Raw genomic sequence first — 17,116 nt, 5'->3', positions numbered from 1 at the left:
TTCCTGGAGCAACTAAAAGACAGCCTCGTTTTAGATGGTAAGGCATGGTCCCGTGTTGCATGGCCCAGCTATTTCCCCCGCACGGCTTCATGTTTCCCCAACACAAAGACGGCTTGTGCCTCACCAGCCAGGCACGGCCGAGCTGCTGTCTGCCCATCCAGATGCTGCCATGGGGACACCCATCTGTTCAGGAGCCAGAGACTCTCGAAGAGGCCAAACAAATGCTTCCTTGGTTCAAACTCTGCCCTCGTCTCAGGCAAGAGCCAAGGAGGCCAGTCCAGTCCTTCCCCTTCTGCACCCCAAGACCCCAGCACCAGGGCAGCTCCCGGCAGCTTTCCCGGGAGAAGGGGGATGTAGGGTCTCACACACGAGTGTCCGCATGCTGATATTAGTGCACATGTGTGTAAACATGTGTGTAAACACGGGCCCACTGGGACGGGGGGGGGCCTGGGGTCTCCCATCTGCCCTGGGCCAGCCACACAGATGGTGCCATTTACAAAACTCTTGCTCTCCAGTCAGAGTCTCAGAATCATATTTCCAGGCCCCTCTTCCAAAACCAGGGGGAGAGAGGTGCCCTGCAAGGGCCACCCCAGCTTCGGTGCAGCTCTCTGGGTGGGCAGGGGTGGGGCTGGCAGCAGGGCATGGGAGGGGAGAGTGGGGCTCAATTTCTGTACCAGGTGCCGTCTGGACGGGGTGCTGTGGGGGAGGCTGCCTCCGCCTCTGCCTCCAGGGCTGGGCTCTGGCAGTTCCTGCAAACAGGATGCCCTTCCCCCTCACATCCCAGGCCAATGCGTGCTCCCCGACATTTTGCTGTCACCTTCCCTGAGCCCAAAGACCCGAGGTACCTCGGTCCCATGATGGTATGCCCTGTGATGGCACCCGGGGCGGTGCTGGGTGGATACTCAGGGGTAAATGCCTGAAGGCTGGACCAGCACCTCCAAGGCCTTGGATCCCCCAGCTCCCAGCCTTCCTGGTTCCCCACTCACACCCCCAGTTCTCGGAAATTGTCTCCGGAGGCTGTTGGGGGTTTCCTGGGTACTGTCATAAAGGGACACTGAGGCACAGAAGTAGGCCTTGCCTGTCAACCCCAGGAAAGAGGTGGCTGTGCCAGGTAGCACCTGCTGTGGGCATCCCTGGAGTCCATCCCTCTTGGGTCCTCTGAGTGTGAATGCAGGGACGCCCCCAAGTCCCGAGTGGCCACAGCACTACTTCGGGGGGCGTTCTTCTCAGAACCACGCCCTGCAGGACCAGGGTGGGAAACAGGACCCCGGTGGTGCCGCCACCTCCTCCCGCCTTGGTTGGCTCCCAAGGCCTCAAACACAAGCCTCTGGCGCCCTCTGGTGGCCATATGGAGGAGGGGCGCACACGGCTGCGGGAGGCTGTTCCAGGCTAAATGTGGGCTGGTCTGGCGTCGGGGTCTCCACGTGGACTTGGTAGCTACCCGAGCCAGAGCGGACCCACCCACACTCACCCACCCACCTATGCACTCCACAAGCCCTGAACGCCGCCCTACTGAACCTTAATGGTACCGTTGGAAAGACCTGAGGGCAGGACCCCTCCTAGAATTCTGATCCCCTGCCCTTGGCTTGTATGCCTCCTGGGACGGGGAGCTCACGATTCAGCTCATTCCATTAAGGCAGACGGGTCGGGAGCTTTTTTTTTTTTTTTTTTTTTTTTTGAGACAGAGTCTCGCTCTGTCGCCCAGTCCTGATCCTCTGGGTTCTCCCTCCTGTGCATTCCTTCTCTGGCACCAGCTTTGCATGGATGGCAGCACACACACGTCCCTGCCCAACAGCCCAGGGCCGCCCAACCCTCCTTGCCTGGTTTCCTATCATCCCATCACCCACAGCTGGAGTGACAGTAAAAACCAAGGCCGCAGTCTGTGTGAGAAGCTCTTCCCTGTCTCTTCCCCAACATCTCGCTGGGGGAATCACTGGCCACCTCCATCCAACCGGAGACCTCCTTCCGCTCCCTCATCAGTTGCCCTCGGGATGAAGCCAAACCTCCCGGCATGGCCTCCTCCCAGTCCTGGCCCTACTGCCTCCCCCACGGCAACAGCTCCTGCTCCACAGCCCCAGACAGACTGTCCTTCAGGGCCTCTTGGCTCTAAGCCTTTGCACAGGCTGTTCCCTCTACCTCTCACACTCTTCCATACCATTATTCACTCCTCTAGACTCATCCTTAGCCCCTGCCTGCTGCCCCTGCAGCTCCCTGGCACAGACCTCCGGGCCCGCCCCCATTCCTCATCACACATCCATTTTCTCTTCTTTTGCCAGGAAATGGGCTCTCTGAGGGTAGGCAGTGAGCCCAAGAAGTTCAGCACTGTGCCAGCGCCAGCAAGCGCCCAATCCCAGCAGACACCCAGTGCAAGCTTGCTGAACTAGTGCTCCAGTGAAGAAATGAACACTTGGACTTTCAGAGACATGACAGGTGCCATCCTGGTGGGTGGCTGTCTCCAAGGCCACCCTCAAATCAACCGTGTCTCCTCCCATCATCATCTTAGCTGTGTGTGTGTCCCTGCACCACAGTGAGCAAGGACCTGTTCCCACCATCAGCACCCTGACCAGCCCGGGTCAGGGTGAGCTCCCAGTCACTGGGGAGTTTCTGAGCCTTCTGACTGTGGGGTTGGTAAGCAGTCAATTCCTGTACCAGGCTCTTGGCATGCTGTCCACTGACTGTAAAAGCTCATGACTTGAGTCTTTATAAAAACATTGGCCGACAGTTGCCAACATTGTCAGGAATCTGGTTTCTCAAGGATCGCCTTCTGAAGGGCAGCAGGCAGGGGGCTTCCTGTCTTGCACCCCACGGGGGCCCTGCAGTCTGCACTGGGACACACGGCCCAGAGGGAAGGGGTGTGGGACGGGTTGATTTGTGTTTCCACAAAATGATGGGTTCAAGTCCTAACCCCAGTCCCTCCGAAGGTGGCCTCGTTTGGTCTTGACAGAAATAACCAAGTTAAGGCTGGGCATGGTGGCTCACGCCTGTAATCCCAGTGCTTTGAGAGGCCAAGGCTGGTGGATCATGTGAGGTCAGGAGTTCAAGACCAGCCTGCCCAACATGGGGGAAACCCTGTCTCTACTAAAAATACAAATATTAGCCGGGTGTGGTGGGGTACACGCCTGTAATCCCAGCTACTCAGGAGGCTGAGGCAGGGGAATTGCTTCAGTCTGGGAGGCAGAGATTACAGTGAGCCGAGATCGAGCCACTGCACTCCAGCCTGGGAAACAGAGTAAGACTCTGTTTCAAAAAAAAAAAAAAAAAGAGAAAAAAAGAAGTAACCAAGTTAAGATGAGGTCATTGCAGGGCCTCATCCAAGGCAGGATATCCAAGACTGGGGTTCCTGTAGCAAGGGGAAGGTAAACAGACAAGCAGAGGGAAGACGATGCGAAGACAGGAAGAAGACAGCTTGGGAAGACGGAGGACGGGAGTGACACAGCCACATGCTAAGGGACACCAGAGGCCACTGGAAGCTGGAGAGAGGCCTGAGCCAGAGGCTTCCTGGTGCCCTCAGAGGCTGCGTGGCCCTGCCCACGCCCTCACTATGGACCTCAGGGCTCCAGAACCCTGAGGCAGAACAGTTCTGTGCTCTAAGCCACCAATTTGAGACATTTTGTTACCCCAGCCCTGGGAAACTAAGGGCATGACCGCCATCTTGCAAATGAAGAAACCGAGGTTCAGGAAGTGGCGAAGGGCCCTGGCTGAGGACACACGGCGAGCCGGCAGCAGAGCTCGCCTTTGAACTCCACTCTGCCAACTCGGGGTTTTCAACACTTTCCTGTGTGTCCTCTGGGGGACTCACGCAGTGACCTTCATCAGTGCAACCTTGGACAATGTCCCCAGGCCTCAGCAGCAAGTCTGCCAAGTGGGGTGACATTGCTCCCACAGCAACGGGTGGAGGTGAGGACTCAGAATGGGCGTTCAGGTGCCGCAGTGCACGGATCACAGGGGCGAGCTGTTATCCATCTCACTGGGATCTAAACAAAGCTGTGCAGCTGCCTTGCACCAAGTCTGCCCCTGAGGCACACCAGGAAACTGCTCGAGAGGTGCTCATCTCCTTCCCACACCCCTCCGCATCTCCCTCTGCCCGGCCCTTCCCAGGTGCCTCACCTTTCCTGTGGCGCCATGGGACACATACTTGGCCCCCTCCCGCTGGGCGATTTCCACTTGTTTGCGGGCGATGCAAGGCCTGGCGAGAGAGGTGCCCAGGAGGTAGCGGTCCTCATACAGTGCGCTGGACTGGATGGCCGGCCAGATGAACTCCTCCACAAACTCCCTGCTGACATCCTCAATGAACACCTATGGGAAGAGAAGCCCGGAAGGAAGAAGTCGGCAAGGACAGGGGCCAGCTGGCATCCAGAGCCCCAGGGGCCTCAGCTAGCTGAGAACTACAAGGGGCCACCCAGGCTGTGCCTGGTACTTCTCCTTCTGCATTTGCAGTAGACATCATTCATCAACCCCAGCACACTGCACTGTTACTCTCCCTCCTGCACTCATGGCAGACATTGCTAATCAATAGCTTGTTTTTTTTTTTGAGTTGAAGTCTCACTCTGTTGCCCAGGTTGGAGTGTGCAGTGGCTCAGTCTCGGCTCACTGCAACCTCTGTCTCCCGGGTTCAAGCGACTCCCCTGCCTCAGCCTCCTGAGTAGCTGGGATTACAGGCACGCGCCACTATGCCCTGCTAATTTTTGTATTTTTGGTAGAGATGGGGTTTCACCATGTTGGCCAGGTTGCTCTCGAACCCCTGACCTCAGGTGATCCACCCGCCTCAGCCTCCCAAAGTGCTGGGATTACAGGCATGAGCCACCGCGGCCGGCCTGCTCATCAATCCTGATGCACTATTCTGTGAAACTGGATGTGACTTATAAATCCGCCCCAACAAGATAAGACTTAGTTGTCACCTAAGATCTCACAGCAGTAGTTCCCAACCAGAGACGGTTTTGTCCCTGTGGGAGGTGGGAATAGGGGAAGCATCTGGAAATATCTGGATATATTTTTGGTTGCCACAACTGCCAGGTCGGGGGTGAGGGTAATTCTGGCAGCTAGTGGGTAAAGCCTAGGGATGCTGCTAAAATCCTCCCATGCACAGGACGGCCAGCCACATGGAAACAGTGCCAAGACTGAGAAACCTCCATCTAGAGGAATGGTTCTTGAAATGTAGACCCCCAGGCGTTCCCAGTGACTTTTCAGGGAGACGCTGAGTGAAATTTTTTTTTTTTTTTTTTTTTGGAGACAGGGTCTTTCTCTGTCACCCAGACTGGAGTGCAGTGATGGATCCTAGCTCACTGTAGCCTCAGCCTCCTGGGTTCAAGCAATCCTCCCACCTCAGCCTGGGACTACAAGCATGTGCTACCATGCCTGGCTAAGTTTTTTATTTTTTGTGGAGATGGGGTCTCACTATGTTGCCCAGTTTTCTTCATAGACTTCAATAAAACAAGGCATCACATAGCAAGGAAGCCCAGGGAGGCTAAAAGAGAAAAACAAACAAGCCAACAAAAAACAGGTTAATGCAGAAAACAATTACAGGAGTCCATCTGTTTTCTGTTAAGCCAGACATTAAAGAGATTCGCAAAAATGGAAGCCAATAAGATTCTTACTAAAATTTTTTGTTTGAGAAAATATTTTTCATAAGTATAATGTTACTTATGTTAACATGTACCGTTTATTTAAAACATTTCAGCTTTTATTTCTTTCTTTTTTTTTTTTTGAGACGGAGTCTCGCTCTGTCGCCCAGGCTGGAGTGCAGTGGCCGGATCTCAGCTCACTGCAAGCTCCGCCTCCCGGGTTTACGCCATTCTCCTGCCTCAGCCTCCCGAGTAGCTGGGACTACAGGCGCCTGCCACCACGTCCGGCTAATTTTTTTTTTATGTGTTTATTAGAGACGGGGTTTCACCGTGTTAGCCAGGATGGTCTCGATCTTGGACCTCGTGATCCGCCCGTCTCGGCCTCCCAAAGTGCTGGGATTACAGGCTTGAGCCACCACGCCCAGCCTCAGCTTTTATTTCTAACATGATAAATATCAACAGATATTATCCACAAAATCTCTCTAAGGCCTTCAATAATTTTTTTTTTTTTGAAACGGACTCTCACTCTGTCATCCAGACTGGAGTGTAGAGGTGCAATCTTGGCTCACTGCAACCTCAGCCTTCCAGGTTCCTCCTGCCTCAGCCTCCCGAGTGGCTGGGACTACAGGCATGTGGGGTTTCACTACTAAAGAAACCAGGCTGGTTGGCCAGGCCGATCTCGAACTCCTGACCTCAAGAGATCTGCCCTCTTCAGCCTCCCAAAGTGCTAGGATTACAAGCGTGAGCCACTGCACCCAGCCAAGCCCTTCAATAATTTTTAAGAGTCGAGAAATTCTTAGTACTGCTTTTGCAACTTCCTGTGTCTATAATTATTTTGAAAAAATCCTTTTAAGAAATGAAATAAAAGGCAAAGAAAAGAAAGCAATTGGGACTAAGGATATATGAAAAACATTAGGATAAGTGTGTTTTGTTTGTTTGGTTGGTTGGTTTTTTTTTTTTTAAAGACGGAGTTTCGCTGTTGTTGCCCAGGCTGGAGTGCAGTGGCATAATCTCGGCTCACTGCAACCTCCATCTCCTGGGTTCAAGTGATTCTCCTGCCTCAGCCTCCCGAGTAGCTGGGATTACAGGCACCCGCCATCACGCTCAGCTAACTTTTGTATTTTTAGTAGAGATGGGGTTTCACCATGTTGGCTAGGCTGGTCTTGAACTCCTGACCTCAGGTGATCCACCTGCCTCGGCCTCCCAAAATGCTGGGATTACAGGCATGAGCCACTGCTCCTGGCCCATCCTAATGTTATATGCAAGAAAATAAATATGGAAAAACTCCACGTTAATTAGAGTGTAGAGGGTTCCCAAGACCCAAAGATTTGAGAACTGCTCATTTAAAGGACAAAAGCCGAAGGCGTGCACAAAGCCCTGCTTCCGCGCTGCTGAAAGTGCACTCGAATCTTCAACACTCAGAGCTCTTTCACCCCGTCCTGGGCTACTGCTCGGACAACCCCTCTCCTCCAATCTTCAACACTCAGAGCTCTTTCTCCCCATCCTGGGCTACTGCTCGGACAACCCCTCTCCTCCAATCTTCAACACTCAGAGCTCTTTCTCCCCATCCTGGGCTACTGCTCGGACAACCCCTCTCCTCCAATCTTCAACACTCAGAGCTCTTTCTCCCCATCCTGGGCTACTGCTCGGACAACCCCTCTCCTCTCCAGCACTTGGGAGACACAGAACCAAGGAGGGACATTCTAGTTCCAGGCCTGTGGCCAGTAGGTGACTTGGGACTGGGGCATCCACTCCCTCATTTTAACATGCTAATTTTAACATGTCCATTTTAACATGCTAATTACCCTGACAACCTTGCAGAAGCACCCACAGAGGGGATCAGTTCTGACCCGGCAGGTGGGCTGGTGGCCTTGCACATCATCCCTGTTATGTCCCCTGCTCACTCCCCCAAATGAAGGGGCACAAGTGGCAAGGGCTTCTCCATGGGGAGTGAGCACATGTGAGCAGGGGTCCTGATGACCCTGTTCACCATATATGTCCCGTATGGGACAGGGGTCTGCCTGCCACATGCCTAGATTCACAATCAATGCACCAGACTCAATGAGTTTTCTGATTCTGTTGAATGAATGGAAGAATGGGTAGACAGAGAGATAAAAGAGGGAAGGACAGGTAGGGGGATGATGGACAGATGGATGGATGATGGACGACAGATGGATGGATGGATGAATGGATGGATGGATAAATGGTGGATGGATGAAGGATGGAGGGATAGACAGATGGGGGATGGATAGGTAAATCGCTGGCTGTCTAGATGAATAGATGGATAGACAATGGAGGGATTAATGACAGATGGATATGTGGATGGATGGATGAATGGATAGTGGGATGGATGGATGGATAGATGATGGATGGATGCATGGGTAGATGATGGATGAATGAATAGATGATGTATGGAAGGATGATGAATGGTGGATGGATGGATGATGGATGGATGATGGATGAATAAATGGATGATGGATGGATAGATGGATGATGGATGAATGGATGATGGGTGAATGGATGGATGGATGGATGATGGAAGAATGGATGGATGATGGATGGATAGATGGATGATGGATGGATGGATGGTGGATGGGTGGATGATGGGTGGATGGATGGATGGATGATGGATGAATGGATAGATGATGGATGGATAGATGGATGATGGATGGATGGATGAATGGAGGGATGGATGAGGTGTGAATGGATGGATGGATGGATGGATGGATGATGGATGAATGGATGGAGATGGATGGATAGATGGATGGATGGATGATGGGTGAATGGATGGATGTATGATGAATAGATGATGGATGATGGGTGGATGGGTAATGGATGGATGAATTATGGATGATGAATGGATGGATGGGTGGATGGGTGATGGATGGATGGGTGGATGGATGATGGATGAATGGATGGATGAATGGGTGGATGATGGATGAATGGATGGATGGATGATGGATGGGTGGATGGGTGGATAGGTGATGGATGGATAGGTGGATGGATGATGGATGGGTGGATGGGTGGATAGGTGATGGATGGATAGGTGGATGGATGATGGATGGATGGATGGATGGTTGATGGGTGAATGGATGGATGGGTGATGGATGGGTGATGGATGGCTGGGTGGATGGATGGATGGGTAATGGATGGATGAACGATGTATGATGAATAATGGATGAATGAATGGATGATGAATGGGTAGATGGATGATGGATGGATGGATGATGGATGGATAGCTAATGGAGGGATGAATGATGGATGGATATGTGGATGAGTGGATAAACAGAGATAAAAGAGGGTGAGTGGGTGCATAGATGGACAGAGAGATAAAAGAGAAGAGAAGGTAGGTGGGTGGGGAAGAGACACTCCACCTGCATGGGAAGGTGAGTGGGTGGAAGGGGGCCTGGGGGAGGCAGAAAAACAAGAGTATTCACACACCTGAGAGCAGATCTCACACTCTTAGAAGCAAGAAGACACATTGGAAGGGATGGGATCCCCGGGGCAGGAGCATCCACCACTGCCCCTCCACATCACCGCCCCACTCCCAGCCCAAACCCCTGCCTCCCGCCTGGTACCTTTTTGGCCCCAAGCTTCAGTGCCTTCTTCCTGGCTTCCTCGAAGTCTTCCTTCTGGCCAATGTTGGCCTGAGGAGCAGAAGCAGAGAGGCCCTGTCAGCCACTGCGGGGAGCCCTGGGTTCGCACCGTCCACATACAGCAGCCCCCCACCCATCCCCTGCTACAGAAAAAGCTTCCATTCCATGGCCAAGTCACAGTAAGAAGGAAAAAGCACAAAGTCCAAGGCTTGGAGAGGTGAGATTCTTCCAGGAGGTGAGACAGGGAGCTGGATTGCAACGTGGCGCTGGCCAGTGGCTTCCGTGGGTTGGAGCACTGGCTGAGCCTGGCCCTGGCCACATAGGCTGCAGTCGTTGCTGGAAAAGTCTAGGGTTCTCCTGAAACTCATCTGTGTTTTCCAGAAAACTCTTTCTCGGCCAGTGCAAAGATTAGCTTGTCAGGGCCTTCCTAGCCTCCAGCTCTCCTCCCCAGTCAAAGACTGGGCCATCCTAAGGCAGCTGAAGAGGCGGGAGGCAGAGAAGCCCGTGCTCAGGAACTTCCAGCTCTGTCCCTGCGGCCGGTGCCCTGACCTCGGGGTCCGACGGCCCCTGTCTAGACACTGCCATGCTTCCTCCTGCCTGGACTCTGGCCTGCTGCTCAGATCCTGGCCTCAGCCCTCGCGCCCTTTATTCTGCTCACCAGACACTGGAATGTTGCCAAAGCCCAGCTGCAGGTGCTTCTCTGAATCACATTCAGCTTTTAAATCGCCCAGGTGGTAGCCCAGGGCTCTATACGGCCAGCTCCTGCTCAGATTGCCCCGCTGTGCTGCCTACAGTGAGATGGATACACCTGGGCTCTTTGCAGCCCCTCAAAGCTGTGCTCTCACCCACCAGGTGACTGTGAGCAAAGTATTTCTTCCCCTGCTCACTTTCCCCAACCTGAATGACAAGGGCATTGAGTGTGGTGAGACACGCCGATATGCCAGCAAACAAATCACTTTTGGCAAGAGCTAAGTTTTGTCTGTCCAGAGACCCAGCCTCACTTCCTCTGGAAACAGAACCTTCTTTCCTGGGTGGACCCCATTCCACAGGGATGGAGAGGAACACATCCTGCCCACTGTGGGAGCAGGCTCATGGCCCAAGTCTCGCACCCCATGATGCAGTCATAGTGACTAATGCACGGTGGGTTCCCATGGGCCCTACTGGTGGTAAGCCCTCCTTTTTGGGAAAGGTGGGCTATGAGGGTGACCATGAGCCTTGCCTGCCCTGTGGAGAGGCCAAGAATGAAGCCAAGTAGAGTTGGGGACAGATCTTAGAAGCACCTGGATCCAGCCCTACCTGAAGCCATCCTATCCCTGGACTTCTCAGTTATGTGAGCCAAGAATTGTCTTTTCCCTTTCCTTTTCACGTAAGTTGGTTTGAGTTGAGTTTCTAAAATTTACACCCAACAGTCCTGACTAGCATAGCCACACAGAGGACTCAGAGCTGTGGTCAGGTTCAGTCGGAGAGGAGCTGGTTTGCAAGGGATGACTCCTATGGGCCCTGGATGGGGAAGTGGCATCACGCATAACCCATTACCCGTGACCTATTTCCCATCCCAGAACCAGGTGACCCCCAGTGTCCTTCCAGCTCGGGTTTCCACAATCTTTGCGGAATTATTGCAGGCTGATAGCGTACTCTGGAGATGGGAAGACTGTGTGCCTTCCCAGGGCTGGTAGCAGGTCCCAGCCCACCGTCTCTCTGCAAGCAGGCGGAGCAGCAGCACTGCCAAGGTCACTGCTGTGCCCTCCCCGCGCCCCCATCACCTGGCTCTGGAAGGCATCTCAAGGATGGCCAATTTGCATATAGAGGAAGTGAGGCAGTACAATGAGAAGCTATTTTCCTAGTTCCAGTTCAAGACTGGCTTAGAGAGAAGAGGCCAGGCTTGATTGAGTGACGGTGAGCAGACAGGCTGACAACCCGGACAGAGGCTGGCAGGGGGAGGACAGGACAAGCTGCGGGACATGCAGGAAGACAGACACCCAGGTCGCTCCCTCACCAGATAGGCAATGACGTCGTAGCCTTGTTCCTTCAGCCACACGAGGATGCACGAGGTGTCCAGGCCGCCACTGTAGGCCAGAACCACGGAGCCTTTGCTGGACATAGTGTCTGGCGGGAGTCGAGGAAGAACCTGAGTGACCCTGAGACAGCCAGTGACCCCCGCCAGCCCCTGCAGATGGCCCCGCCTCAGCCTTGGCCCTGGACAGCCTTGTCTCCCAGGCAAGCTGCCACTGGAGGTCGGGAACAGGATGTTCACCTTCAGCGCCTGCCACCCCCGGGGACCCTGACCTCGCAGTCTGCACACACCCCCACGGACCACGCTGGGGCCTGGGAATGCTGACTGCCGTCCTAGCCTGGCCGGGTAGAGGCATCTCTTGGACCTGATCCCCCAGCAGGGAGGTAAGGCGGCTGAGGCTGAGCAGTTTGGCCCAAGGCCAGGATGTGAAGAATGCACTCAGGCAGGAGATGTGGGAGGGGCCTTGGCTCTGAGCCTCTGGCAGCTGACACATCCCCCATCAGAACTGCTCCTTGCCAAGCACTGGCAGGGCCCTGGGAGCCTCAGCTGGATCTCCCTGTGCCCCTGAGCCCCCAGTACAACCCCATGAAGTAGGAGTCGTCATCCCTACTGGAGAGGCAGACAGCAAGGCTCAGAGAGGTCAGTGGCAGGCTCAGGGTCACACAGCGCACACGAATCCCTGCTTCCCCAGTGTGCAGTGCCGACACCCACCTGCAGGTGGAGCAGGATGCTGTGGGGCAGGTGCCCAGCCCCAGTGCCTCTCCTACCTGGAGCCCCATGGCACCTTCGCTGGTTGGAATTTTAGACATGGTGTCTCTCCAAATGTGAGCACCTCTGAATTCAACTCTGCCAATGCCCAGTTTGGAGGGACTCAGAGACCAACTCCCCCAATGTGCAGGTAGAGAAACTGAGGCCCAGGGAGGGAAGGCGATAGATAGGCAGAGGCCTAAAACCTCTGCAACCAGCGGCCCTTCCCGGGAGGGGGACAGATGGGTGAGCAAGCCCTCTGCAGCCGGGAAGCGCCTGCGGTCTCCCATCCTGCCCCACCCTCCGCCACAATGTAGCGTCCTGAAGGCACCACGGCCTCCTGTCTCCTGGTCTTTACAGCCATGCTTCTTCCCCGAGGGCTCTCCCTGAATCCTGGGCTGCCCTTGGGCTCACTCTGCCTCCCCCACATGCCTCCTGTGGCCCTGGGCTTGGGTGCCCTTACTGTGTCCAATTTGCTGAACAGGAAACCAGGGTTGGAGAGACGAGGTCACGTGCCCTAGGCCATCCGATCAACAAGCAGCAGGGGCAGATGTGGGCCCAGGCCTCCGGGTTCCAGCCTCTGCGGACACCTGGCCCCAGCATCCCACATTTCCTGAATGGACAGGGCATGTTTGCTCTGCCTGGGAATGTTTCCACCTGAGTCCGACCAACGTCACAAGGTCAGTGTCACCCAGGGTCTTTATTAGACACTATTGGGGAAGTGGAGCCCCAAAGGGTCACCCGGCCATCACCATTGCAATGATGCAGGCATTGCTATCCTGAGCACTGTCCGTGTGCCTGGAAGCTCGGGGAGAGGAAGTGGCTCTCCCAGGCCTTCCGGCCTGTGCCGCAGAGCGCGGCCGTGTAGCCAGGTGGACTTTGGAGCCCTGTCACATGAGTATTCAGTCCTGTCATGTTGCGCGGTCCCACCCGCCAGTCAGCCGGGGCTCACAGGCCTGTGCTGCCCTTTGGACTTAGAAGGGGAAACACCTCATGGGCCATGCAGCTGGGGCAGAGGAGGTGGTTCTGGTGGGTGCCCACAATGTCCCTACTGGGCATTCAAGCCCCTGCCCCCGAGTTGCTGGTGACTCAGCAGGCCCTGACCCTGGAGCCAGCAGGTGGTATCCATGGCAACTGCAGCCAGGCAATTGGCCATGCAGGATGGAGGGAAGGAGGGAGGAAGGGAGGCAGGGAGGGCTTAAGGTGGGCAGTACCTGGGATTGGAGGCGTGAGTTCCTGGCGTCTGGAATCTGTCTTCACGGTGCAGTGAACCACTGTGCAAAAGCAAAGCTACTCAGCTGCCTGCAGGCGGCCCGGGCCATCCCAGAGGCCTTAAACCTTATGTCCTGTGAACAGCCTCACTGAGCAGGGGAAGCCCAGGAGCCCCAGAGCCACCTGTCCTGCCTCCTGCCCCCTGCCCCCTGCCCCCTGCCCCAGAAGGCATTCAGGAAATGCGTGGAAGCCTATCCCTGTTTGTGTGTGATGGCGTGGGTGGTGTGGTTGGGTTGGGAGAAATTCTGTTGTATGTTGTAAAACAGCTCTATTGAGGTCTACTTGACAGATCATAAATTGCATTTTTTTTAATATCAGATGGGTAATGAGCCAACATCATAACAAAGTTTGAGGGTGGTACCTCGCAAACACACGAGAATAGCCCATCAGCACACTCACGAGCTACAAAACTAATCGAATAGTTTTTGGTGTCCAATTTAGCAAGTTTCGGCCTGCAGATGCGCCTGTGACACCAACTCCACAATCAAGGGAATGGACATGTCCGTCTTAGGCTGACCCCTTCCATTTGGGATTCTCTTCATTTTAGAGGCAGGAAAACTGAGGCTTGGGCTAAGGAACTTTGCCCTGCATCTTGTTTGAGCCAGGACTCAAACTCACATCGGCTCAGCTCCTTAACCCACTGCTCGCAGGTACAAGACCACCATCCCTCTCGGGGAGACTCAAAGAAGGGAAGTCCTGGGCAAGTGTGATCTGATGATGCTGGCCCAAGATTCACCCAGTTCTGAGAGTCACCCCTGCTCCTGCCCCCTCCCAGAGGCACCTGGAGCCAAGAGGGTAGGCACAGGGAGCGGCAGCTCTGCAGAAACAGCTGCATCGCCTCAGTGACCCGCCATGCCTCCTGCCTATCAGAGCTCTATCCTCCTTCCTTTTTCTTTCTTTCTTTTTTTTTTTTTTTTTTCCAGACAGGGTCTCATTCTGTCACCTGGGCTGGAGTGCAGTGATGCAATCTCAGCTCACCACAGCCTCGACCTCCTGGGCTCAAGGGATCCTTCCACCCCAGCTCAGTGCCACTAGCCCCAAGTAGCTGAGACTACAGGCACATGCCACCACACCTGCCTCATTTTTGTATTTTTTGTAGAGATCAGGTTTCACCACATTGCCCAGGCTAGTCTTGAACTCCTGGACTCAAGTGATCTGCCTGCCTCAGCCTCTCAAAGTGCTGGGATTCCAGGCATGGGCCACCACATCCGGCCATCATGCTGTATTCTAACTGCCCTCTCCCCCACTATGAGCTCCATGGAAACAGGGACCATCTCCCAGATGCCTGTGGCAGGCACTTAGAACAATGCTGTTAGTTCCACTCTCTGGAGGTCAGCTCCTCACTGCAAAGAGACGGCTGGGGTGCCCCGAAGCTGTGGAGTCCTACACATGCTCTCATGGCCGAGCACGGTGGCTCACGCCTGTAATCGTAGCACTTTGGACGGCCGAGGTGGGTGCATCACTTGAGATCAGGAGTTCCAGACCAGCCTGGCCAACATGGCAAAACCCCATTTCTACTAAAAATACAAAAATTAGCTGAGTGTGGTGGCATGCACCCATAGTCCCAGCTACTCGGGAGGCTGAGGTATAAGAATCACTTGAACCCGGGAGGTAAAGGTTGCAGTGAGCCAAGATCGTGCCACCACACTCCAGCCTGGGTGACAGAGTGAAACTCTGTCTTAAATAAACAAAACGAAACCAGTGAGCCCCTCCTGCCTGCCAGGCTGTATCTGGGCAGATGTGGGCTCTGAGGCCCTCAGCCTCTGGGGCTGGGCATGGTGAAGCAATGCATGGACTTGGCGTGTGTACCTGAGACAGAGTGTGTGTGTGTGTGTACTAACCCAGGGGTGTGTACCTGAGAGTACACAATGTGTGTGCTTGCATGCATGTTTGTAATGTGTTTGGGCTTGCACATGTGTGCCTGTGTGCATGCACATGTGTGTGGGTGTTGGGGCCTGTGTATGCATGCAGAGAAATGAGCTGGGCAGATGGACTTGGGAAAATGATGTAATCAGACAGCAGCGTTGCTCCTGCCCTCCCAGCAGCGGGTGGGGCACCCTCTTCCCTCAGCCTCAGCAGGTCCCTAAGCTGCATTTGCAGCCCGAGGCAAAAACTGAGGGCTTGCTGTCAGGGAGGAAGTGACAGGGAGAGAAGGAATGGCAGCTGCAATCCAGTGAGTGCTCACGCCAGGCACGGCACACAGGTCAAGTCCACCAGACATGGGTTTGAGTGGCTCCAGCTCTCTAGCATAACTGCTCAGCTGCGAAATGGGGGTTCGAACAGCCTGCTCCCCACAGGGCAACTGTAAGGATTTGGTGAGATGCTGGGGGAAGGAGCCCAGAGCTGGGCACCAAAGCATGTGTCCACTAAGCTCTGTGCACCGCTGCCATGGCTGACCTCAGCCAAGTTCCTGGCTTGCTAAGCGTCAATTTCCCCATCTGTACAACCTAACAGCCCTCTGGGTTCTGACCCTCCCGGACGTTGAACTTTCTTCCTGGGAGCTGCGCCTGGCAGGCAGATCCTGGCTGAGTTCAGCCTCCCCTAGTCCCAGCTCCACCCCCACCACATCCCCCAGAAACGGCCACAGCAGGTTTTTCCAGCTCCTTGGCAAATGCCCACTGCCCTCCAGCCCTCCTTCACCAGAAGAGACCAAAAGGGAAGGTCGCCTTGCATCAAGGTACCAGAGCCACCTGGCTTTCACTGGGATGGCGTTCTCTGTGGCCCCAGCCACAGCCATCTGTTCAGCTTCCAGCAAACAGGCCAGCCTGGGCGCCCGCTTGACACTAAGGAAAACTCGTGCTACTTGAAAACGTCAGAGCTGGAATGACAACAAGAGCAGCTACTATGTTCAGAGTCACAGGTGCATCATCTTAAGGTGGAGACTACCATTGCCACCTATTTACAGAGGCAGAGGCAGAGGCTAAGCGGCTCGCCGAGGTCACAGGCTAGTGGCTTCAACCCCAGCCTGACTGCAGGCCACTTGCTCTTCCCTGCACTCTGCCCTTCTCTCCCTGGCTCCTAGGAGACCTCACATTTTCTCCCCTTTGCTCTACACACCTTCCAGAAAACCAGTCCCCCAGTGGGTCATGGTCAACCTGCCCACTATTCCTCTGGAGAGCCTGTGTGCTATACAGCTCAGGCCTGCTGCCTGGTGGAAGGTTACCCTGCAACCCCTCTCTGCCATTCTAACTCGGCTGAGCTCGGTTTGTCTTTGGTGATGGAGGAAGGGCACATTCTTCATTCACTCAACTCATATCAGAGTGCCTGTGGGTGCCTGGTCTCCCCCAGTTCTGGGGAGGGGGCCACGCCCTGGAAGATCAACTTTGCCCAAAGCTGCATCAGAAAACAGAGCCTTAGACTCTGAATTCCAGAGAAGTTACCTCTTTCCACATGGGTGCCCGGTGCCCACAGGCAAACCACTGACTTCGGGGGCTGTGTAGTCAGTGCTCAAATGAGGCATCTGGTTGACCTGGCTGGCCTTCCAGCACCCACGGGCCAAAGATGAGATGGGCCCCGGTTGGGAGGGGGAAGCACGTGCGCAGCAGGCAGTTCTGGACCTGGCTCCACCCCAAAGCTCCTGGGGCCCTGGGCCTGCTTCCCAAGCAAGGAGACTGTGCTGAGAGTGGGGCCTCCCCTTCCCTCTTACCACGTGCCTGGCCCTGCCCAGGCGCTCAGCAGGCAGGAGTCACTATTCATTCACTTGATCCACCCACACAGAGCAGAACCAGAATTACTTCTCAGCATGGTGCACAGATGGCCCCTCCAGGACAGGGCCCCGCCCCCACCCCCAAGCTCCGCGCCCCAGGCCCTGGGCCAAAGGAGTCTGGGAGGGAGAGGGAGTTTGGAATGGAGACTCCTCCAGTACCTGCTCCTAGCCAAGCTTCCCAGTCTGTGTGGCTGCTTCTCCCTCCTTCTCATCAGAACCT

At 54.9% G+C, this 17,116-nt stretch overlaps 1 protein-coding gene and 1 non-coding gene across 3 annotated transcripts in view; both read right to left on the bottom strand.

The window, feature by feature from the left end:
* Positions 1-17,116, bottom strand: part of LOC105464032 (argininosuccinate synthase 1) — a 57,544-nt gene that overhangs the window by 39,029 nt on the left and 1,399 nt on the right. Inside the window, exons 2-6 of one of the 2 annotated variants that reach the window (XM_011711651.3) lie at positions 13,133-13,192; positions 12,382-12,531; positions 11,154-11,263; positions 9,140-9,208; positions 4,108-4,296 (exon numbers count right to left, since the gene is read on the bottom strand). In XM_011711651.3, the coding sequence (XP_011709953.1) occupies positions 4,108-4,296; positions 9,140-9,208; positions 11,154-11,258 (363 nt within the window). In that variant the 5' untranslated portion in view covers positions 11,259-11,263; positions 12,382-12,531; positions 13,133-13,192. The remainder of the gene's footprint in view (positions 1-4,107; positions 4,297-9,139; positions 9,209-11,153; positions 11,264-12,381; positions 12,532-13,132; positions 13,193-17,116) is intronic. The other variant, XM_011711650.3, reaches the window with a different exon arrangement.
* Positions 13,503-13,604, bottom strand: LOC112423529 (small nucleolar RNA U13). The gene has a single exon (XR_003014006.2). It is a non-coding gene; the product is annotated as a small nucleolar RNA U13 (small nucleolar RNA).

This window comes from Macaca nemestrina, chromosome 14, assembly GCF_043159975.1.
Source record: "Macaca nemestrina isolate mMacNem1 chromosome 14, mMacNem.hap1, whole genome shotgun sequence".
Classification (NCBI taxonomy): domain Eukaryota; kingdom Metazoa; phylum Chordata; class Mammalia; order Primates; family Cercopithecidae; genus Macaca; species Macaca nemestrina.
This window is presented reverse-complemented; position numbering and strand designations above follow the sequence as displayed.